Source organism: Charadrius vociferus, unplaced genomic scaffold (assembly GCF_000708025.1).
Source record: "Charadrius vociferus isolate BGI_N301 unplaced genomic scaffold, ASM70802v2 scaffold25, whole genome shotgun sequence".
In the NCBI taxonomy this organism is placed as follows: domain Eukaryota; kingdom Metazoa; phylum Chordata; class Aves; order Charadriiformes; family Charadriidae; genus Charadrius; species Charadrius vociferus.
In genome coordinates, this window is record NW_009648248.1 from 90,251 (window position 1) to 114,746 (window position 24,496).

Below are 24,496 nucleotides of genomic sequence, written 5' to 3' on the forward strand. Positions count from 1 at the left end.
CACTCTTTCAGAAGAAGACTCTGATTATTTTGCTCAAGAGATTTCTTTTTGCCACTTTAACTCATTCCATAATTCTTTTATCATGATCAATATTGTCACTTATTCTAGTCCTTGAGATATAACCACCAAATAGGTGTCAGAGAAAGTCATTATGAAGTTTCAGTATTTTGATTTCTGCATGTATTAAACAAAATATCTTAACAGATATTTTGACTAGATAAGACTGCTCTTCAGTAGAGTAACAAATGGCTCTAGGGATGAGAAATGAATAATAATTAAACAGGTCACTTATTTTGGGATTGTGGTGGTTTGGTTTGTTGTTTTTTTTTTCTTATATTTATGATTGTGTTTGTTGACCAGGACTTCTATTACTCTTTTATTAAGTACTGCTATTTAATACTCCAATTATCTGTGATTAAATCCTGATCATGTTGGCATGCTGTGGGAGAGATCTTGTTGTTGTTATTGTTGTTTCCCCTTTTAACCAGAGGGCATGTCTTCAAGATTTGTGTTATCTATGTATAATGCAACACTACAAGAGCAAGAGTTGAGAGGAAAAAGAGAATGACAACTCTGTAAGGGTTGTTTTCGTTCTGTGACAGACATAACATTGCTTGAGGTAAAGTCTCCTGGCTCTCCATACTGACTGAATGGCTGAGGCTGGGGGTCACAAAGGGACATGCTATGAATGAGTTTGTTCTTTTTTTATAGTACCTGATAATCCCAGTAAGTATGTGTCCCTAAAACATAAAGCTCTGATTAACTGCTTCAATTTATATGTTTATCTGATTTAATGAATTTCTGTATTTATTTGATTCTATGTTTCTATACAGTCATTCCAATGACACTCACTCTGTTTGCAGGACAAACCAGAACGGTTTCCTCAAATGAATTAGCATTACGGGGGAGCCCTAAATGCTGCATGGGAGTTCTTCATTAAGTAATAAGCAAGAGAAAAATCCTTTGTGCCTCACAGACTTAACAAATCTGAGCTTAAACATGGTGGGGAAATGCAGCAAATGAAGTATTGGACAAAAAAGCAGGGGGATGACTGAAGGGTAAGATGCCGTGACCATTGCTTTGCAGCAAGCTGCCTAGCCAAATTCCTGCAGTCATTCTGTGGCCGTGTTGGAGTGAAGGTTCCTGCAGTGCTGGTAGATTTTAAGGGAAAATTAGATGAATTCTTTCTTTATTGAGTTCCTAAATGGCCTTCATCTTTTGTTTTCCCTCTGGCCATACCCTAGTGGAGTTCACCTGTTGGCTGCAGCATTGGTTGGTTTGGAATATCAATGTGATCGGGGAACACTCAGCTGCTCACTGCTGCAGCAGACACGGTAGCAGCAGAAACCACAGGAGCACATTTCATTGAGCACACAGACTACTCTTTGGTAAACCAGACATGGAAAGATGATTATCGATGCCGAGATGATAGTGGGGACTTTTATCTGAATTTAACAAGTGGGATTGGTTGGCTATTAAAAAGCAGATATTCAAAATCAGAAAGAAAGAAAAGCAACTTATCCAGTTGAATTAACTTTTGATGTGCTTATGCAGAATAGCAGGTAAATGTTTCCTCCCCCTGTGTAGTATCTCTAAGATTGGAGTGCATGTATGTATTGGTGAGATCAAGCACTATAATTTCATGAATGAAGAAGGTACCACAATAGCTTTAAACAAATTTCATTCTCCTGATCCTAAGCTGCTTATTTCTGGTGCCTATTGTAATACAGACAGTCACGAAAAAAACAGCCATTCACTTGGGATGGGGCAGTTGGTTTCTAGCCTACATATTTCATATGAGTGGCTGAAGTATTTGGTTATTTCCTCTCTTTGGCAAAGCGCATTTTTATTTACAGAGAATGAAGGGGATCTGTTAGGAGACTTAGAAAGCCATACTAACTTTATAACATGGTGTTAAAAGCACTCAAAACCCCAACATTTCAATCTGTGCAACTGATTTGGCAGGGCAGAGCCGGCAGAGCTTTCTCACAACCAAATGAGTGCCACCACCATCAAGCAAACGGCAATACTGAAGTAATTAGCTTTTTTCTGAACTTTTAGTCTCCTCCCACGCAGAATAAGAAAATGTTAGCGAGGCAGGGGAAACCTGTTGCCTGCCACAATCTTTGTGATAAGAGAAAACGGTTTGCCACCCCCCTGTCAAGATACAGAGGAGACAAAACAGAGCTGACTCCTGTAGATTCTGGGCTTACAGGGGAGGCAAGGCAAGGAAAGCAGGTCATATAACTCCCCTGCCTATCAAAGGCTACAAAGGTGAAGAAGAGCCAGTGTATACCAATATAAGGATAGACTGAGGAAGAAGAAAAATGTCGTTATTGAGGCCTGCACATTCAAATCTACAAAACTAAGCCTAGCAGATTTGCTCTGCAGCTATATAAAAAGAAATGAAGCACTAAACTAGCAAAAAAGGAGCAGTAAAATTTTTAGGAGGAAGCCTTTCATTCCCTAGAGTACAGCAGTCATTTCACTGAGGAGGACATGGACAGGCTGATATGCTGCCCTTGTAATATGATTTGGAAAAACAAAATCATCTCTAACGAGCTGCAGCTGAGCAAATCATTATTCACCTCAGAGTTCTTTTTATCAAATTATATTTTAGCCAAGCACTTGCAAAATTGTGAATAACGCTGCTGTGGAAAAAGGGGAAACAAAATTATAGTATCAACTAGAAGCAGCAGAAATGCATTTTTATGGCTATATTATCAGTTTGATATGAAAAGATTCACCTGCATAAGTTCCCATACTCCTTCACAAGTGCTAATATCTTGACACCAGTGTGATGTTTCATATGCAGATTTTTCCTTCCTAACTCTGAAGAGTTAAGAGGTTTTTTGGTTTCCCAACTTCCTCTTTCTAATAGAAAAGCATCCCAGTTTGCATGAATGCATATTTGATTTAGGTGTTAGATCACTCAAATTGGCAAAAATTAGTACGTTATTTTTATCGAAGCAACTAAATGTAGAATTTCATCATCCAGGTTTGAAAACTGTGCTACAGAGGTTTAGAAAATGAGCTGTAATAGTAGAGATTTTCTGATAATATTGGAGATGACCTTCAGAAACAAAGTGTCTTCATGACAGGCTTTAGTCTTCCTCATTATTTATGAGCATAGTACAAATCTCTTCCAAACTAGAGTGTCCAAAAGCCATTTAGAGGAAGGCTTTAGGCAAAAGGGCTATTCCAGTGTGTGGTGAGTCAGTGGTATATTACCACTATTTTTTAACAGAATAGAATATCTTTTTTTCTGATTCAACAAATCCTATAACTTAGAATGCATGCACAACAGAGTAGAAAATAGAAATAGCCCTATATATTCAAGTATTTTCTCCATTTACACAAAATCAGTTTCTAATACTATGTGGTAAGACCTTCTTCACTAAGATCTTACTGAAAATGGTCATACAGGCTGCAGATATTCATTTCATAATGAGCTCACAAGAGACAAAAACTCATTGCTCTTCTGTAACAAACTATTTTAATCTCATTTTCATTTTCTGCATTAGCTCCAATTCAAGTCTTTTGTTTCTTGGTTTTTGTTTTTTTTTGGGGGGGTTGGGGAGGTTGGGGAAGGGGGTGAGTGGTTTATTTGTTTCAGTTTGGGTTTTTTGTTTGGTTTTGTTTGGTTGGGTTTTTTTCCTAATTTAGGTGGCTGTCATCCATAGAATGGAATAAGAATAGATGAAGTCTTTAGCTATGCCTCTCAGAAGCAGTTGTTCATATGAAGAATGATGTAGGATATTCCTAATGCTGGGTCTTGCTTCTTAGTCTTCTTCCTTGTAGTGTACCAAATCTGATAGGCTTCAAGAGAGTATGAAAACGAAATTAACTCTTATTTGAGGCATTCCAGTGACTCTTTTTTTCTCGGATACCATCTGAGGTAGGCCTGTGGGCTTTTAATCACTGATTCTATTCTTGGTCCTGTGGTCACTCTCACATCCAATACCAATAGTTGAATTTCTTATTCTCAGGAAATATTTTACCCTGTTTATCCAAATGAATGAAGTAAAAAAAAAAAATAATCAAAAAAAAAATCAAAGCATCAAAGCATTCAATTTCTCAGCAGATCCAACCCACTTGAGGTGTGCTGGTTGAAACTTGCAAGAACACGAGAACTGAAAATTGAAAAAAATAAGTCTTCGAGGATGCATTCTCCATTGCATTACTTCTTACAGTGAAGACTAGATGTTTTCCTATAAGAGATATTCTAGTTCAAGAAGAGGTCATTCAGGAAGTCATGATAATTAATCATGACGGTCCCTTTCTAGATTTAACATCTAGAAAGCAATAAAGAGCAAACCAGAAATTAGATATCACATTATATACTAAAGAATTGTTGCAGCAAGAACAGTTAATAGCTTACTAACATGCACTTGAAATCCTAGAAATAAAATAAATGCAAAAGACTAAATATGAAATTTGATCTGTCTCAAAGTATCAATTACACAGCCCAGTTGGCTTGATTGTGGCAGTCAAAATATATACATGTGGTATATCGTCTGCTTTAATTTTTTTGTGCCACAAGATTCAGTTTGCGATCTCTCATGGTGATGCTAAACCAAACTTGACAGTGGAGTTGTGTAATGTTTGATCTACTTATAAAAATGCAGAATAATACTTTAGAATATTTTGGAGATATCTTTCTTTTATGAAAAGGTATCTTCAAAAATACTATGCCAAATTAACCAAGTACTGGCTCAAGTAAATAATTTTAGGTAAAATAATTAGGCAGGCCATTTTCTGCTTCCACATCAAAAGAAGATAATAAGCAATGAGGAGAATACTTCATAATACTATGCAGTCTAAGTTTGGGTCATTAGATCATCATCTAATCTGCCTTTCTGTATATAACAGTCCATTAAGCTACCAACGGATACTCTTTAAAGAGATTAAAATATGCTAGTTAGACCAAAGGAGTTCAGTTTTCAGAAAATGAAACTATTTGCCAATCGTAGAAAGAGAGAATAGACTTTAACAAGGTCCATAATTTCTGCTATAGTACTAATTGATTTGGTAAAATGGTCCAAAAACCCAAACCCAAATTCTGAGAATATAATCTGGAATTAGATAAAGCAGGGAAATTTCTCCCTATTAACTGAAATCTGGTGATCACTATGTGACCAAGAACTATCCAGAAGGAACTGAAGAAAGGATATCCCCTGCCACTAGATCTTATTCAACCTTATGACTTTATCTCCATCTACAATAAAACAGGTACTTGGAAGACTTTCTTTGCTGTAATCTCTTTCTCAAGAACACATTTAACAAATTGTGCATCATTGGGCAAAATATTCCTTCTTAGCATCAAAGATGACTGGTAACAGTCCTGAAACACCATGCTTGACTAAAAGCATTCTCTTAATGCAAAACTGCAGGTACTGCAAACACGCTAGGGCGATACAGGAAATCCAGAACAAAAAATGATATATAATCTGTGGTGTTTATTTTTCTGTTCATCAAGTTATTGCTTGATACCCTATGTCATGATTCCAGAAGGCAAAGCATACCTATTTACCACTTTTCATTTTCCACTTATACTGCTTTAGTAAGAATAATCCTAATTAGGTTCTTTAAGTATTATTATTAGAGCTAACCAAATAATCTCCCAAGGGTTTATTTCATGGATTTTGGCATTTTTGTCCCTTAATTTGTTCAGTGAATAATTTTTCATCTTAGTCAACCAGCTGTATAAGCTGGTCAAACAGTATTTGTTGAATTCATTTGGTGACTGATTTGTATGAAATGTTGGATAAATTATTCATGACTAATTGGTTCCACTATTCAAAGAGATCTAATTATCAACCCTAGTTTTAAAAGGGACCTGTATTTCATAGTGCATAAGGTAAAATAAACTAACAAAAGTACAGGCTGTACATTAGTGGCATAGTTGAAGTGTATCATCCTCTTAACTGCTTTTACTCAAGCTCCTACATATGAATCGTGTAGGTCCCTGTGCCCTCAAAAGATGCAAGCTGACTGCCAATCTCCACTCCATAAGCCAAACTATTCCCCTTCACTGTTTCATCATGTTCCAGTGTATAGTCTCTTCAGAGGCCCTGTAGTTATTATATTTTACCATGCCAGAGATTTTCTGTGCTGTCATATGGAGAGGTATGAACATTAAGAAGGAAGAGTGGCTAGGCACTAATTCAGAAGACCAGAGATAAATTTCCTGCCTAATTGGTCTCCCTCCGTTCACCATCAGCAAAAAAATGGACATGTAGTAGAGCCTGATCTCAAGCATATGTTGAAGACATATATAATTAAAGATTGTGAACTACTCTAAAACTGGTTTAATAGAATATTAAGTACATTATTGATCTATGTACCAAAAAGTGGTCCACGTATCTAGACAATTACAGTTAACCAATGGAAAACCCTGCTTTCTTCTGAGGTGCCAGTGCCCTGCATCTGAAGTGCCAGTACGTGCCTGTCCTAAGTAGAGACAGTAATTCTGCCTGGCACATGCTGTAAGTGGCTGGAAAAGAGCTAAATTATTCATGGTGCCGGGGGTTATGAGCAAAGTATATTATCTTCAGCATTACGAGTGTGTTTTTAACTTTACTGACTCTTCACCTTTTGCAAATAGACTTCCAAATGGATTTTGAGATGAAGAGACAGTGCCATTTTAGCATGATTTACATAGCTACCATATTGTTCTCCATACAAGTCTTGAATCAAGCTGAAGAACCAGCACTAGCTGGGTTTCTGCTACTTTAATACTGCTTACTAAGGGTTGAAATTTGTCCCATGTCCCTTCCATGTGAATAATAGAGAAAACAGTAAAAATAAAAAAGGCTTTGTTCATGAGGCAGTGATCCTACTGTAGCTACATCTAGTAAGGAAACAGTCTTCAGGGTTCAATCATCTGTGGTTATGTGATAAAATTCTACAGTACTATATAGCATAGAATTCTGCCTTAATGTGGACATCTGCTGAAAATCTGTGTTAACGTTTGTAGGAAAATGTTATCTTCAGTAAGAAAGTAAAAATCATACTGGTAATTAGAGTGGAAATCTATGAATTAACTTTTCAGGATTTCTACCTTGTGTGAATTTCCAATCTTCTGGCGTCATGGGAGTCACAGAATCCCAGAATCATGGATGGTTGAGACTGGGAGGGACCTCTGGAGGTCATCTGGTCCAACCCCCCAGCTCAAACAGTGTCACCTAGAACAGGTTGCCCAGGATCATGTCCAAATGGCTTTTGAATTTGAATTGACTCCACAACCTCCCCAGGCAATTTGTATCAGTGCTCAGTCACCCTCACAGTGAAAAAGTGTTTCCTGATGTTCAGATAGGACCTCCTGTGCTTCAGTTTGTACTCATTGCCTCTTGTCCTACCACTGGGCACCACTGGAAAGAGCCTGGCTCTTTCTTCTTTCTACCCTCCCTTCCAGTACTTATACACATTGATAAGATCCCCTCTTAGCCTTCTCTTCTCTCGACTGAACAGCTCCAGCTATCTCAACCTTTCCTCATAGGAGAGATGCTCCAGTCCCTTTATCATCTTAGTGGCCCTTTGCTGGACTTCCTCCAGTAACACCATATCCCTCTTGTACTGGGGAACCCAGTATTGGACACAGTACTCCAGGTGTAACCTCACTGATAGACACATGCAGCCCTGAACTTCTCTACTCAGAGTTCAAGCTACCCAGAAGTAAGGTGGTTTTGCTATATAAATAGTAAATACAGGTAAACAAAATAGCCACAGGAATATTGCTTAGCCTTGAGGCAAAGAAGCACAGACAACTTGTATCCCTCAAGCTAAACTTTCTTTCCCTCCTCTGTTCCAGAAAACAATGGTTTTATTGCCTGCTGGGAATGATCTCTCTGCCATGCTGTTCTGTAAAGAAGGGTGCTAGGCATCGTTTGGGAGAGTGCTTACTGGCACGGTCTTAAATCATGTCAGGGAGTAGGCTAACAGATAAACAGTTAGACAGCGTAGATGACTGCAAAGACAGCGTTTAAGCGTGGGCAGTCACCCTGTCTAGTTTATTTACTAGTAGAACTGTAAGCTTCCAGTGTAGCCAGGCTAGCAGGGTCTGTGGCTAAGGCAGTATTCTCTGGCTCCCAGCATATGAAACACTTTTCTTTAGAGAGTATTTGCTTGGGCACAGCACCCTGTGAATTAAACTACATGCCTTTGGGCTGGTTCTGGATCATATGGCTGCTCATGGCTTGGATGGGTGTACTCTTTGCTCGGAAAAAAACTGTCTGGATGGCCGGGCCCAGGGAGTGGGGGTGAATGGAGTTAAATCCGGTTGGGGTCTCGTCACAAGTTGTGTTCCCACGGGCTCAGTACTGGGCCGGTTCTCTTTAATATTTTTGTCAATGGCCTGGACAAGGGGATTGAGTGCACCCTCAGTAAGGTTGCAGATGACACTAAGTTAGGTGGGAGTGTCGATCTGCTTGAGCAGATAGCCCTACACAGAGATCTGGAGAGGTTAGATGGATGGGCCGAGGCCAACGGTATGAAGTTCAACAAGGTCAAGTGCTGGGTTCTGCACTTAGGTCATAACAACTGCATGCAGTGCTACATGCTTGGGGAGGAATGGCTGGAAAACTGCCCGGAGGAAAAAGACCTGAGGGTGTTGGTCGAGAGCCAGCTGCAGCAGTGTGCCCAGGTGACCAAGAAGGCCAATGGCATCCTGGCCTGTATCAGGAATAGTGTGGGCAGCAGGACTAGGGAAGTGATCATTCCCCTGTACTTGGCACTGGTGAGGCCCCAACTCAAATCCTGCGTTCAGTTTTGGGCCCCACACTACAAGAAAGACATTGAGGTGCTGGAGCGAAGGGCAAAGAATCTGGTGAGGGGTCTGGAGAACAAGTCATGAGAAGCAGCTGAGGGAACTGATGTTGTTTAGTCTGGAGAAAAGGAGCCTGAGGGGAGACCTTATTGCTCTCTACAACTACCTTTCAAGGAGGTTGTAGAGAGGTGGGGGTCGACCTCTTCTCGCTAGTAACAAGCGACAGGACAAGAGGAAATGGCCTCAAGTTAGGCCAGGGTAGGTCTAGGATGGTTATTAGGAAGAAGTTTTTCACAGAAAGGGTTGCTAAGCATTGGAACAGGCTACCCGGGGCGGGTAGAGTCACCATCCCTTGAGGTATTTAAAGGATGGGTAGACGTGGTGCTTAGGAACATGGTTTAGTGGTGGTTTTTGGCAATGTTAGGTTGATGATTGACCTTGATGATCCTAAAGGTCCCTCCCAACCTAGACAATTCTATGATTCTATGATTCTATAATATGTGGCTTTTTTGAAGGGCAAAGAGACAGGGACCTGTTTGTATTCCTCCAGCCGGGCGTGCTTTAATATATTAAGTATTTTATGTATATCAATTGCCTTAAATCAACTTCAGAAATGTAATTTTTGAAGACTATACACCTACTTTTGTTTTATGGGTTTCAGGTAAGAAATGAAAGGGATTCAGCCCAGACTCAGATTTTATGGGAATGTTCACAGAACTAAATGATACCCCCCACTACTCCTGGTCTGAGTTGGTAAAATAACATTATTGGTAAGTTAAGCACACTGAGGCATCTCATAAATGCTTTCATAAGCATGCATATTTATTATAGCAACACCGTCTGTCAGCAGCTTCCTTATAAAGCCCTATTTTCAGGGATTTATAGAGCTGACATATGTATCGTGGGGGGACAAGCCTACATTTGCAGGGCGATGACCTTACAGGTCTTTACCTCTGTTTTCTATGATTCTTTAAATATGCTGGGTTGTTCACTTTGAGAAGCAGTAAGATGTAAGACAAGCTGATTTTCTTTGTGAACAGCTCCCAAGTGTAAAAGAAATCCACTTTTCTCCTTTAGTTTGCATGCATATAAACGAGACTGAAGTTTTTTGCAGCAATAAGATGATGTTTAGATGCTTGTGTAATTTTAAAGAAGATTTAGCTATTTTTAAATGTTCTTTGGCAACAGATTATTTCACAGTGCGGTCTAATAGTATTTAATATTTTGAAAAAGGAAATATAGAAGAATAGATAAATCTGATCTGGGTTAGAAAAGCCTTCTTCTGTAAAACAATGACCCCTTCCTGCCAGGCAGACTTGCAGCTCGTGAAAAAATATCAGTGCCTCACCAAAAGTTAGCCAGGTTAAGTCAAACCACTTAATAACATGAAAGATCATTTAACGCTGTTTGAGTTGCTTATGAATGAAAAGGTAAGGGCAGAGGAACAAAAGTCTAAAGGAGTGGTCTTCTGGACAGGCAAGCCAAGATGAATAAATCCTTTAAAATATTTCAAAAGCCTTTAAATATTTCAGAAGATTGTAATATTTAAATGGAAAATAGCAAATAAAAGAGAACTAATTGGCTTTACTTTGAAATATCTCAATGTTTTCAATCACAAAATATAATTTTTTGTTCTGCACTGACATTATTAGTATTCAAAACTGTATATATATTACCTACAGTTGTTGCCTTTATTGCGCTGTTTACAAAAATATAGATTCTAAGCAAACGAAATACAAATGTATTGCTGTCCATGCCCATAAGGTACATTTAGACATACTATATACAGCTTAAAAAAAAAATAAAATCAAAAATATAAAATGCAAAACAGTTACAGCCAACTTAATGCTTGGGGTTTTTTTCCAGCGTGAATGCTAAAGGGATAGAGCAACATGCAGACAGCTATATAAAATAGGAAAGTTTCTCTGTAGTGGGGAAAATTGCTTTGACAATTTTTTCTGTGTTATTTTAAAAATAATGCTTGCTTTGGCTTACCCTGAAACTGAATCCCAGTCCTCAATTAAGTTGAAAACTAATAAAACAGAAATGCAGCTCAAAGGAATTCGTCAAGATCTCCCCTAAGTAGGAAGCCGGATTTGAGGAATGACAGCCAGGCTACTACTTTTCAAGCTTCCAAATATTTTTAAAGATGCTACAGAAGTGTTGAACTTGGTTGAGAGGTTGGGAAGTTATAAAGCACACAGCTGTATTAGTGCCCCTCTGCTGAATGAGTAATGGAGAAGTGGCCTTTGGAAAAGGACGCAGAGTAATAATAATGTCCCATTCCTGTCCCACTCCTTCTTCACTGACCTTGGCATCTGCAGAGTTGTTTCTGTCACGTATTCTCACTCCCCTCTCTGGCTGCAATTGCGCAGTTGGTTTTATTTTTTCCCCTTATTAAATATGTTATCACAGAGGCACTACCAACTGTCGCTGATTGGCTCGGCCTTGGCCAGCGCCAGGTCCGTCTTGGAGCTGTCTGGCATTGGCTCTACTGGACATGGGGGAAGCTTCTAGCAGTTTCTCACAGAAGCTGCCACTATAGTAAACCTCACTACTGAAACCTTGCCATGCAAACCCAATACATGAAGGCAAAAAACATTGTCCATGAGAATCTTTAAAGGAGTTCTTCCCACAATAGTATTAACCTGGCTGGATGCTTTGGCTATGGAAATAGAATGTAATCAATATACCTAGCATATACCAGGGTAGTATATTTACAATGCAATATATACAACATATTACATCTATCCATATAAACATATTTAGGCAGTAGATAAATGTATAATGCATATGCTCTGCAAATAATTTTTTTTTTAAGCCTACTAAAAAAACCCCCATAATATTCTTCACCTAGAGTTACTTTACTTCTTCCAAGACACTGCCATAGCTTTACCCTATAATAATTTCCTATTGTTACATTTGAAGGTGAAGTTCTAAATTTGATAGCAAAAAAAAAATATCGTTTCTGACTTCCTAGTGTGCACTTAAAGAATTCAAGGTATTATAAAATTACTCTGCAGGTCACTCTTTCAGTAAATGTCATTTATTCACATCTCATTTACTAATAAACTAAAATATGCATCTTACCTCTGACCCCTATAAAAATATCACACACTGGACATGAAAAAAGGGAATCTGATTCATTTTTCCATTTCTACAGTAAGACAATGCTTCTTTCACTCAAACACCACCAATATACAAGAACAGAATAATATACATGAATATAAATTATACTTTCTGAGGTCTATTTTCCTCCTGGCGTTTCTTATCAGAAATCTGACTTGAGACTAAATAAGTAAGGGTTTTTGTCACACCAGTGATTAGTAATGAATAAACAGAGCAAGTACTAAAGCTGGCTTTGCACCTACTGAATGCTGCAAGTGTCTGTACTCATTTGATATGCATCTAGCAAAGCTTGGGTGTTCCCAGAAGGCCACTCCATGAACACTGAGAGAGCAGCGTCTGCTAGTGGTGCCTGTAAGTCACAAAGAAGATAGAAAATATTTACATAAGTGAGAGCAAGTGGAAAGAATGAACCTTATTTAAGCTATATTCCATGCTATTTTAAAAGCACACACAAAAACAGTTGCATGCAATGATCTTCAGTATATAGAGGGTAATATAAGATTCTGAAAGACATTTCAGTGTTCACTTGGTGGGTTTTTAGCAATGTTTTCTTGTTTAAAAAGATTTTTATGTCTTGCTTCATTTTCATCACTTTGTCTGATAGGTCCTGTCAAATTGATTCTTCTCAGCTTTTTCTCTCTGGCTATAATGCATATCTGTATGTGTATACATATATATACACCACAGACCCATGCAGAAATGTAAGTTAGAAGAGACACAGTATATGTACATGTATATACTGTATGTATGTATATGCATATGTAAATATGTGGGGTTTATATAGATATATTCACATATATGCATATGTATTCGAGTCTAGTAATGATTATGCCTAGAACACAATGTAAAAGATTTCTCCCCTTTTTTATCATCATATAATTTCAAAGTAATACTGTACCTGTGGCATTGAGAGGACATCGATTGAATGCCATGTCCCCAGCTGGGGTCCTTTTCCACACCATTGACATCAAATAGTCTTCAGGACATATTTCATAAGGTGCTGCATTTAGAAATGAGAATTTAAATAAAAATATTAATGTAAAACAGATATTTTGTGTCAGAAAAGTAAGTCTTCAATCTTGTCCTAGTTTTTCCTGAGATGTAAAAGTTAACTTCATTTGCTTTAATTAGCTAAAAAATTCAATTGCTGTAATTTTTGTATAGTATCTGTCTTTGTGATGGTATTTATTTCATACAGTCTGTGTCTTTATTCTCTTCAGCAAGCAAACACTCTTTAGGTTGTCTATCAGATGATGATACTTAAACTGTTATAAGCTGTGATGGTTATCTTACACTAAATTTTTTAAAGATTTTTCTAAAAATTAAACTGTGAAAGAATCAGTTCTGAAACCACAGATGAAACATTAGATGTGCTAAAGGTATCAAATGAGAGCTGTATATTCTGAAAACCAAAAAGCATGTTATTTCTTTGAAATGTGTTTCAGTACAAGTTGGGAATTAAGCAAGTATAGTCAATAATGTGGGACTGAGTGGCTATAAAACAAAATGGCCTTTTTACTGGTTATTGCAATACCATTTAAATGGAAAAAATATTTTCACAATTCCATAGTAACAACTGCATGGGGAAAAAGAAGCTTCTGCAAATGCTTTGTGTTTTATTTTCACATGGTCAAGACCTACAGATTCCTTTCACTCTTTGTATTTTTTACTGTAGATTCCCAGTTTATGATTTTTGAATAAATTAGATTAAAACAGAAAACATCTGGCTGAAGTCATCTTACAACCTAAAGCATTGACAAATGCTAGTTACTGAAATTTAAGTCATTCCAAGTTCAGCAAAGAAAAGCTACGAGTTGTTTAAAGGTTATATGTATTTCAGGAAAATGGTAACCCTCTGTATTACAGCAAAGTGGTTACAAAACAAGAAAAACGAAAAGAGAAAGGAAATTCTATCACTATAGCAGATGGGGTGATAAGGCAGAAAGCAATTCAATGATTCACCCATGGTTGCATCGGAAACCTCTAGCAGACGCAGGAACAGACTACAGATTTTGCCCATCCCATTACCTAACTTATAAAACTGTCCATCTTCCCTGTTTTTTGCTTCTGTTGGTGGAAGACAGAGGTAAGTAAGGGAACTGAGCAGACTTTAACACAAAGCTGTAACCTCTCTTTGTGGAGGACACAGAATACCTTACAAATGGCTCAGTAATACTGATATGAATCACAAGTGGGCAGAAAAAGTGCTTGCTAAATTTGCCTCACCATCAGCATTCCTGCATCACAAATCAAGACAGTTGGTGCTGCTAAAAAAGCAAGAGATCCATTAATGGCAAAACCCAAAGAAAGTTAGTTATATTCATAATCTAGAATACCAACACTACTTCAGACATTCCCAAAAATTGAATGCATCAGGCTAGTGTTACAAGTGAAAAATTCAGGTTTTGACAAACATAAGCCATCTGGTGATATAAGCAAATGCAATTACCATCCTACTATGACTTTAAAAAGAAAATAAATGTTCTGCTTTGGGGAGCATAAATTAGCAGAGGTGATATTATAAATTACATAGATTTGCTAAAGTTTAGAGCTCTCTAAGAAGTGTATTTGTCATGAAGCTGTGGCCATTTCAAATGTGTTAGGTTCACGAATCAACACTTTAGGTGCTGATTCTCAGCACTAAACCTCTTACTTCCCTCCAAATACTGAATGTCAAATCTGGTTTTATTTTCTGAAAAAAAAAAACAAAAAACAACAAAAAACCCCACATGCATATATATCCATACTTAGATGCACAATATTTTCTCCTTTATGTTAGCAAGTCTCAGCTAATATAGGCACTGGAACAGGTTGCCCAGAGAGGTTGTTGAGGCCCCATCCCTGGAGGTGTTCAAGGCCAGGCTGGACATGGCCTTGGGAAACCTGGTCTAGTGGGAGGTGTCCCTGCCCATGGCAGGGGGGTTGGAACTCAATGATCTTCAAGGCCCCTTCCAACCTAAACCATTCTATGATTCTATGATAATATCAGAGATTTCCCATCTATTTGGAAGGGTACTAGTTGTGTGGTTTTGCATCACACTTTTTAGAACTCAAAACTACATTTTAACGTTAGCCTAGTGACAGAGATAATCTGTGCACCTGTTTGTGGTGTTCAAAGTAAAAGGCATTCCCAAGACCCACCCAGAGTTAGCAGGAAAGAGGTGCAGGAGCGAGTCAGAGTTTGGAAGAGGTATCACTTAGCCCTGGCAAACAATTTTTCCTGCTCCCTGGCTGACTCTGTGCAGTGCACCTATGTGCCTTTCAATGCATCGTACAAACACCTTGGATCAAGGAATGCTGTGCATAAAAACCAAACCAGTTCTTCCCAAAGCTAAAGTATATCTGCCAGAGCTTACTAATCAGGCATCCACCCACATTAAAGCATCTGTGAGGCTCCAACCCATGTTGCCCATGGAGACATTACAGTGACGCTGGAGTGGTATTATATCAGAATTTAAAGGCCTCGGTGGCCTTGCTGGCTCTGCTCAGGACCATTTCAAGTATTTCTGTAACCATGGCACAATTAATTCATAACACACCCACAGATAAATGTGAGTTAGCTGCAGAAAATCATAGAGAATTGCTAAAATTTAGAAGGAAACAGCAAACACTGAGGTAAATTCGCTAAAATTGGCAAATAAAAAGCAGATGTCTCTTTCACTGACGATGTGATTCAGCAGTATCTTCCCACACAGAGCATGTAGTCAAATTTACCGTGTTATACCCCCGTAATGATAGGCCTGAATTCATCCCACCTAAGCACAAACACTCAACAAAGTCAGTGGTCTAGAAGCACAGTCTTCCTCTGAGATTACTGCTGAGAGGACATGCATCTTCAAGAGGCGGGCGGCCCACCTAGGATCTGAGGAAGCTGTGTACCGCACATGGACAAAGCAAGAGACATTCACAACCTCAGAGAGTTTACGATCTACCTAGGCAGATAATAAATATTGGAAAGGGTAATGAAAGGGTGAAGGAAGTTAGCCAACGGCACACAGTACCTCACAAATGGAGCTACAACTACCGCTCCTTTCTTGAATCCTAATTGAACAGCACAGACAAAATTATCTTAAACAAAGGCAGTAGAAAAAAGTGAATGTTGAATGTTTTTTAGAATAGTGCTGTAATCAGAGGCAAATCAAAACCCAAAAGTTTAATTTTATTATTTAGTTGTTGACAAGTATTTGAATCTTCACCCTTCTCATATTTTATCTTATGTAGCTAGCATTTCCTCTGAAGAAACCTTTTACCTCCAGTGGGAAATCATTAGCTAGTCTTCGGCAGCAGTTGTGCTCTTTTATCTTTTTTTAACAAAAAAGATGGTCTATCATTGTTTTCAGTAATATTTTGGTCAAAAAAAAATCCTATATTATGTTCTCTACCACTGACTTATGAGAAGAATATTGAGGAGCTCTTTTGAGTAAAATCTGGGTAAAGCATAAATATTGGAACACGCATAGAATTGTTGGTGGCAGCCAAGGCTGCCTCTTTGACTAAGAGCAGATCATACCTGACAAATTTGGTGGCCTTTTATGATGGGGTTACAGCGTTGGTGGATAAGGGAAGAGCAACTGACATTGTCTACCTGGATTTGTGCAAAACATTTGTCACTGTCCTACATGATACCCTGGTCTCTAAATTGGAGAGACACGGATTTTACAGATGGACCACTCAGTGGATAAGGAATTGGCCAAGTGGTTGCATTCAAAGAGTTGTGGTCAACAGCTCCATGTCCAAGTGGAGACCAGTGATGAGTGGTGTTCCTCAGGGGTCAGTACTGGGACTGGTGCTGTTTAATATCTTTATTGGTGACATGGGCAGTGGGATTGAGTGCAAACTCAACAAGTTTGCTGATGACACCAAGCTGTGTGGTGCAGTCAACATGCTGGAGGGAGGGATGCCAGACAGAGGGACCTTGAAAGGCTTGAGAGGTGGGCCCACGCAAACCTCGTGAAGTTCAACAAGGCAAAGTGCAGGGTCCTGCACATAGGTCAGGGCAATCCCAAGCACAGATACAGGCTGGACAGAAAATGTATTGAAAACAGCCCTGAGGAGAAGAACTTGGGGGTGTTGGTTGATGACAAGCTCAACATGAGCCAGAAATGTGTGCTCGTGGACCAAAAAGCCAACTGCATCCTGGGCTACATCAAAAGAAGTGTGGCCAGCAGGTTTAGGGAGGTGACTCTGCCCCTATACTCTGCTCTGGTGGGACCTCACCTGAAGTATTGTGTCCAGCTGTGGAGCACTCAAGAAGGACATGGACCTGTTGGAGCAAGTCCAGAGGAGGCCCATGGCTCCAGGGCTGGAGCACCTTTCATAGGAGGACAGGCTGAAAGAGTTGGGGCTCTTCACCCTGCACAAGAGAAGTCTCTGGGGAGACCTTATAGCAGCCTTCCAGTATTTAAAGGGGGCACACATTAAAGATGAGGCGGGACTCTTTATCCGTGAGTGTAGTGATAGGAAGTCAGGTAACGGTTTTAAACTGGAAGAGGGTAGATTTAGATTAGATATTAGGAAGAAGTTGTTTACTGTGAGGGTGGTGAGACAATGGCATCAGTTGCCCAGAGAAGTTGTGGATGCCCCATACCTGGGAGTGTTGAAGGCCAGGTTGGATGGGGCTTTGAGTAACCTGGTCTAGTGGAGGGCATCCCTGCCCATGACAGGGGAGTTCGAGCTAGATGATCTTTGGGGTCCCTTCCAACTCTAGCCATTTTATGATTCTACTCTATGAATTATCACAGAATTAATTATTACAGAATTAAGTATTTCTGGAAACCAATACTGTATTATTGGAACCTAAGATATTCTTAAAACTGTGACAAGAACATGGTCCTATTTTGATAAAAATAAATTTACAGAAGTCTTCTCTTCTGAATAATTCTGCACTTCATTCTCAGTTCCCACATCTCTTAGTTTTTACTGACACATTTGATTGTATTACCTTATTCCTTTCACATTTCTCTAAAAGTTTCTGATCAGCTTACCATGTAACTCCCTATCAGTCATGGGTTGCAACTTCTTTTGTTACCTAGCTGTCTCCTTTATTCCTACGGGACAGAGCTATTGTTCGTTCATCCTGTGTAAGTTCTCTGCAGTGATTCCTGCGTGACTAGCTGCTTAGCAAATCTAGGTTTTTTTCCAGTCTCTGATTTGTTTCCAATTTTCTGAAGTTATCTTTCACAAAAGGATACTTCGAGTGAAGAGTAGTTAATCCCTAAAACTGCTGACCACCTAGGAGTGAAATATAACTTTAGACATTTGGGATACAACAAAGGAGAAATGACTGAAGACAAAGTCTCTTCAGACGCTTGTTTTTCATTCCCAGAACATTACACAATGAAAGGAAACAATTGTAGTTTTAAAATTTCTAATTGTGAATAGAAATAAATCACAAAGAAAGATACTCAACATTTGTCCAGAAACCAAGCTTTTTGATAAACCGACTTTCAGATAATAGTTCCGAGCCTGCCTTTAGTGTTGCATATATTCAGCTTCTAGGAGTATCTGATGTAATTCAGTCCCTGCCCAAACAATTTGAAGGGAATCACTGATCCACTATGAAGAAAATCTTGTATAATGTTCAGATAAAGCAGAACTCAAACTACAAAAAATCCAGTTAAGATTTTCAGTCAGTCAAGTGAACAGTTCTGTTTGCAAAGTATCTTTTTAACAGCAGCCAGCATGATAGAAAAAGGTTTTATTTTCCTTTTGCTTCCACTGTTTAAAGTCAGCTATAATTAAACCTTCTGTAAGTCTACAGACCTCTGGGTGATACAAATAGGTGCAGATTCATCCACTTTACAAATACGTTATGCAGATCTACAGAGCTGAGGAGGCCTTACACTTATGGTAAAGCAATGCTAATATAAGGAAAAACCTAACATTTTAGTCTGTCCTGTTTCTCAATGACTTACACAGAAAAAGAAACCACTGAAACAAAACCAGCTTTTCTGAAGTATTTTAGGGCTTCAGAAGAAAAGCATACAAATAAAGAAATTTGCTTATGCTTTGAATGATATCACTGTATAGTACTTTTCAATTTTTCTTGGTGTTCATAAAATGCAAATCTTTATATCACATAAAATTTTGGTAAATTATCCACTTTTATTTAAATCTGTGATGTTTTAGTAAATGTCAGTCTGGAAATAGATAAATAAAACCTGTTGTTCATGTATGATCTTCTGCACAAGTATAGCTTGTTAAAAGGTGCTTTGCGTTATGGTTTCTATAAGCATACTGATTCTAATCTGGAATTAATCAAGTAAATAAATAAACTTACCAAATGGCAAATAAAGCTCTGTGTGCATTTGACTTGTAAATACATCTGTAAAATATTTTATTAACAGCAGGTGGCAACCTTTGAAAATTGGACTGCAGCAGCACGGTTTCACTTTTATATATATAAATGCAAATTATCTCAAGAATGGTTTTATAAGCAGAAGCTGGTTGATCTGAGTGTCTGCTTATTGAGAAGATTCACATTAACGTTCTCTTAGTGCTGTGCTTTTATAGAGGAAGTCTGCATTAACTACAGAAATTATAATTTGTTTTAGAATCCAATACAAATACTGTTTTGTACTGCTTTTCAGATAATGAATATTTTATTAAAATTAAAGACATCATTTGAGAAGTAAGTCAAATTTGCTTAACTTCTCCAGTATAGTATTATAACTTTATAACTACAAATAGTCCTTTTGTTGTTCTTCAAATGCAATGAGGTTCATTGTTCTACTGTACTGCAAATACCTTGAAAACTTTTCTTTAATGGCTGTCAAGGGATAAACGCACTGCCTATGAAAATGTGGGCTTGACAACATAAAATTCACATCTGATGTATTTCCCCATTTCCTCACCCAAAGCATCCCTGCCATTTAAGTCCTTTCTCTGACTAGCAGAGAACATAGCCATCGAAATGTCCAGAAGTCGGAAAGATTGCTAGATTGATTTTTGCTGCCTCCTGTTTTGCAGTTCAGAACACATAATTTCCCAAGTGAATGTCTAAGACATCCTATATTACTTACACCTTATTTTGTTATCTTACACCTATCTGAAAATGCATTCTTTGACCTTAGGACAATGTGTCTTTACAGATAAATATGATTGGATTCACCAGCTGTTCTTGTTTATTTGTCACTTTTGAAGAAGCTCAAAAGTACACTTTTATCAGCTTTCAGTGGGAAAGACTTAAATTTGTTGGGAGAGCAAAGTAAAAAGTGCTGCAAAGAAATATATTTAAGCATTATATTAAAATAGGAAAGACGTGCCTTTTTCATTTTAAATTACTTCCCTTTTTATCAAAAGTTGCTCATGTATTCATTTGTTCTATAGAGTACAGTAAGCTTCACTTTTTCCTTTATCTTTATTGCACTGAAATTCACCCCAAATGTATTACAAAGTCATCTCTTGTACACTGTCTAAAAGGAATTCCATGATTTACAAAACCAGCCCTGATATTCTGAGACACAGTGCATTCAGAGAGAATTACTATAGCAAATCATCGCCGGTCCAAATAATGTATGCATACCAAGGCAATGAAATATTTTTCTGATAACTTTCTATAGTACAGTATTTTGATTTATTTAAAACATGATGCATTGCTTATATATCCAATGGGGCTAGTTGACACCTAGCTACATAAAAAATTCTACTGAGAAAAACAGCTGCGACTTGTCTAAAGCAAGGCCAGATATGGCTAGTCCTCTATGGACGTTGATTTTTGTCTCTACTGAAGATGACCATTAAAGTAAGCCATACTGTAGTGTAGATAATAACAACAATTATATTTGCATCTCACCGGGACACCTCTGTTCACTGCATCGTCTAACTTCCTCTCCAGTTCCTTCACACTGTTGCCCAGTCACGGCAGCACCTTGACAGATCCTTATCCGTCTCTCCCAGCCACCATCGCAGGATTTGGAACAGCCACTCCAATGGCCCCACTGGTTCCACTGGCCATTTGCTGTTTGGAAAAATATAGTTACAGTGGTCACATAACCAATGTCATAAAGGAGGATATATAGGTTATTCTTTACTTAGGTAAAAGAAGAAAGCCCCCGAGATATAACTAACAGTGACAGAAGTGGTAGATGGAGGCGTGTGGAAGATGGGGAAGTCTCTACTTGGCTCCTAAATATGGAATTGATGTCTAAATGACTTGCATCTTGAGATAAAATAAAAGGAATTGGTGCACATTAACTTACATTGATACTGCAAAACTGACATTGTCGCTTTTGTATTTTTTTCTATATAGTTGTATAGTGCTGATGTATAGCAATGATACCATTCACAATGTGCATAACAACCCTTTAAAAAACTAAACAAAAACATTTTTGCGTTATTTTAGGAGCTTGATTTTTACATGCTCTGACAGTGCAAATGAGGCTTAAAAGTCGGTATAAATGTAATTTACCCAACCTGGAAGGCTGCTTTTATATTGCCAGAGGATCATGAAGTAGTCTCAGTGTAAAAGGGAATCAGTACATACTTGGTCACTTTCTAGGTTTGTGAGACACTTCATCAAGTTTTTTAGGCCTCAAACATAACTTTCTAAAACTGTTGAATGTCCTTTAAATGGTGATAAAACCAAAAAAAAACTGATATGTAGCCAGTCGTGCAGTCTTTCCCAATTCATTCCTTAGCTTTTTATCTCCAGGTAGCTCACCGAATGAAAGAAAGCAAGGGCCCAGGCCTCCCTCTGGAGGTGACTGCTCTGCCCCTTTGCAGCCTGCTGAGGCCTCTGCTGGCCCCCTGGCAGCCTGCCGGTGTTCCCCCAGATCCCGGCTCAGAGCTACTGGCAGGACGGGTCCCCAGGTCTCTCCTGAGCAGGAGAGGTAGAGCTATGATTCCCCGCGCCGGTTGGTACTCACCGGTGCACTCAGGGTTATAGCACTCCCGGCTCTCGGCCCAGGGCCCTCTGCACTCGGAGCCGCCGTGGGCCGCCGCCGTGCACTGCCGGCTCCGCTGCTGGGTGCCGTTGGAGCAGGTCACCGAGCACTGGCTCCACGAGCTCCACTCCTGCCACTGTCCGTCGACTGCCGCGGCAGGCACAAAAGAGATGGACACAGCAGAGTTACCACCTGAGCCGGGCAGGGCCTCGCAGCTTCCTTCTAGGTTAGGGGGTTTCAACACAGGCCTGAATGCAGCCCCTCAGCCTGGGCCTAGCCTGAAGACGCTTGGCTTCTTACAGCAATCAAATACAGAAACTGCCGTTACGAGCTACTTTAAAATCGTTTAAAACTGTTTTCCTTTCTCTTCAAGTAAAGAACTTTTCATCTCCTCTAATTATACACTGGCATAACAAAAGATAAATTAGGATTTTGCTCGCATACCATACAGTTTGAAAGGCCTTATTAAAAGCAAGGCCTTATTAAAAGCAAGGCCTTATTAAAAAGACTGGTCTTGCCTTTTTAGCGAAAAATGGAGGCCAGTCTTGTATGATGTAAACACTGAGCCCTTCAAAGTGTTTTATTACAGCTGCGGTGACCACTCAGATGGGTCAGTTTATAAGATTATCGGTCCTGACTGTGAAATTAGGTCTCTTTAGTTGAATAGGAAAAGGAAAACAGCAGTTACCACTTTGCCTCATGTACAGTCTGTTCGCTATACTTATAATGCTGAATACACTTTTATCATTCATCCTCCCTGTAAGGTAAATGATCCCAGTTCTTAGACTTTTTTTTGAGATAAAATGTACGAGGACAGAAATGGCTTGCCTTCCTCCTTGGGTCTGCTTCTGTGTTTGCATATTGCATAATCTTCTTTTTAAATTTTCAAACTGAATTTTCAAACAATATAGATATGGTGACCAGTTCTGTATTTAGTATATTGTATTAGCCCACACATTTGAGTTTGGATGAATATTCCGCCGAGTAAAGGTTTAGGACTGTTATTTTTAATTTTGTATCTCAGAAAGCTTCTTGAGGCAAATGAAAATATTAAAAAAATAAATAAAAAATATAAACCAATTAAATTCCCATGCAAGTGAATAATTATATGGTCTATAATAGATAATAGGACTAGACAGCATTTTTGAAAATGGGTAAGGATTATGAAATGTGTTATTACTGATTGTGCTAATGCAGAATCCTGCGTTCATACAGACTTCAGCAATCATCAGTTCCTCATCACACCTGCAGTTACCCTATATAAACTCAAAATGTAGGTTGTACAATTTTGATTAATACTCATCCTTGAAAACCTGGGTTTATGACTACTAATGCCATAAAAGCACCACTGCTGAAAACAAATGGCTTCACTTGGTGCACTTGCCAACCCCCGATTTCAGGATTTGTCTAAAGGAGGGTTGGAATAACAGCTTCCTAAGTTGATGGTGTTAATAATTATAATAGGAAGCAGAATCTTAAAGTTAGTGATTTAACATACTGTGTATGTATGGGTGCACCACTGCTCAGTGAAATGTGGAGATGAACTATTTCACTGTTGTCTGACAGTAACCACAGAAGATTTCTAACCATTCGAAGACACTATCTGTATCTCTAATACCCAGGATCTCAGCAACCAGTGAATTAAAGGAAGAGAGGGTTTGAGGCTTGTTCCTAAAGTTCTATATTAAATATTCTATGTAATGCCTGATTGTGAACCACTTCTCAATGCATATGCCTCTCAAGCTATGAAGCTGTGCCCTGATAATTTATTCAGCAGAAAATGGAAATCTTTCCAAACATGGAAGCTAGTTGCATTCATTAATCATAAAAGCTTTATGTGAAGAGGAAAACATTATGGAAATTACATTTCAATGCACCCTCTTCAGTTTTATTCATTGCTATATAGTATTATTTAAGGTAGGAAAGATCGAATCAATTATTATAGTGTCTTTGGAGAAAACTCATTCCATGGCTTCTCATATATATTTAATACATCTCTTTTCCTTATCTTTAGGAGCAAATAGCAAGTGAGTTTTCTATTTCAGAAATACCGTTAAAAGACTAAAGAATTCAACGTGAAGATTCCCTTATAAAATTGAACATTCAGGTTGCAGCAAATCTTAACATTCAGCGAAGATTTAGACTGTTAATTTTAAATGTAACCAGTATATAACTTCCTCTGGTGAAAGTCATTTAGGTACAAATGACTGTTCCAAATCCAGAATTCTCAAATAACTGCTTATTTTGACAGATTAGGTGTAATATCTTTTGTGTTCCTTTGCAATACTGAAGTGAACTGAATACATTAATTTCTTCACTGCTATTTTTATTTGGCATTTGTCTTGTTGTCAACTCTGCTTCATGCTCATATATCATGTTAATTACTTTTGTGTAGGCACATGTAAAATTGCACAGCTGCCAACCTGGCCAAAAACTGGATTAATTCAAAATTTTTGCAGCTTCATACCAGTCTAAAACTTTTACGCAAATTTTGTCCTGAAGCTGGAGTATGCTTTGCTGACCAGAGGAAAAGCAAGGCTCAGGTTTCATAAAAATCTAAGAAATTTAATTTTAATTTTGTGAGGCACTAAGTTCCATTTTTTTCTATCATCTCTGTTTTCAAATCATCAGCCAACCATTTGCTAATGAAATGGCCATCAACCTTTTTCAGGAGGGGACCAGGAGCCCTGGTCACGGAGAATCTATTTGCAGCAGT

General features: G+C 38.5%; 1 protein-coding gene across 1 annotated transcript in view; it reads right to left on the reverse strand.

Annotated features, from left to right (window-relative positions):
• The window catches only part of LOC104285729 (brain-specific angiogenesis inhibitor 3), a gene marked incomplete at its 3' end in the record, with an annotated part of 285,461 nt that overhangs the window by 57,025 nt on the left and 203,940 nt on the right, over positions 1-24,496 (reverse strand). Inside the window, exons 6-9 of the mRNA XM_009884216.1 lie at positions 21,763-21,927; positions 20,691-20,855; positions 12,795-12,896; positions 12,139-12,245 (exon numbers count right to left, since the gene is read on the reverse strand). Of these exons, the coding sequence (XP_009882518.1) occupies positions 12,139-12,245; positions 12,795-12,896; positions 20,691-20,855; positions 21,763-21,927 (539 nt within the window). The remainder of the gene's footprint in view (positions 1-12,138; positions 12,246-12,794; positions 12,897-20,690; positions 20,856-21,762; positions 21,928-24,496) is intronic.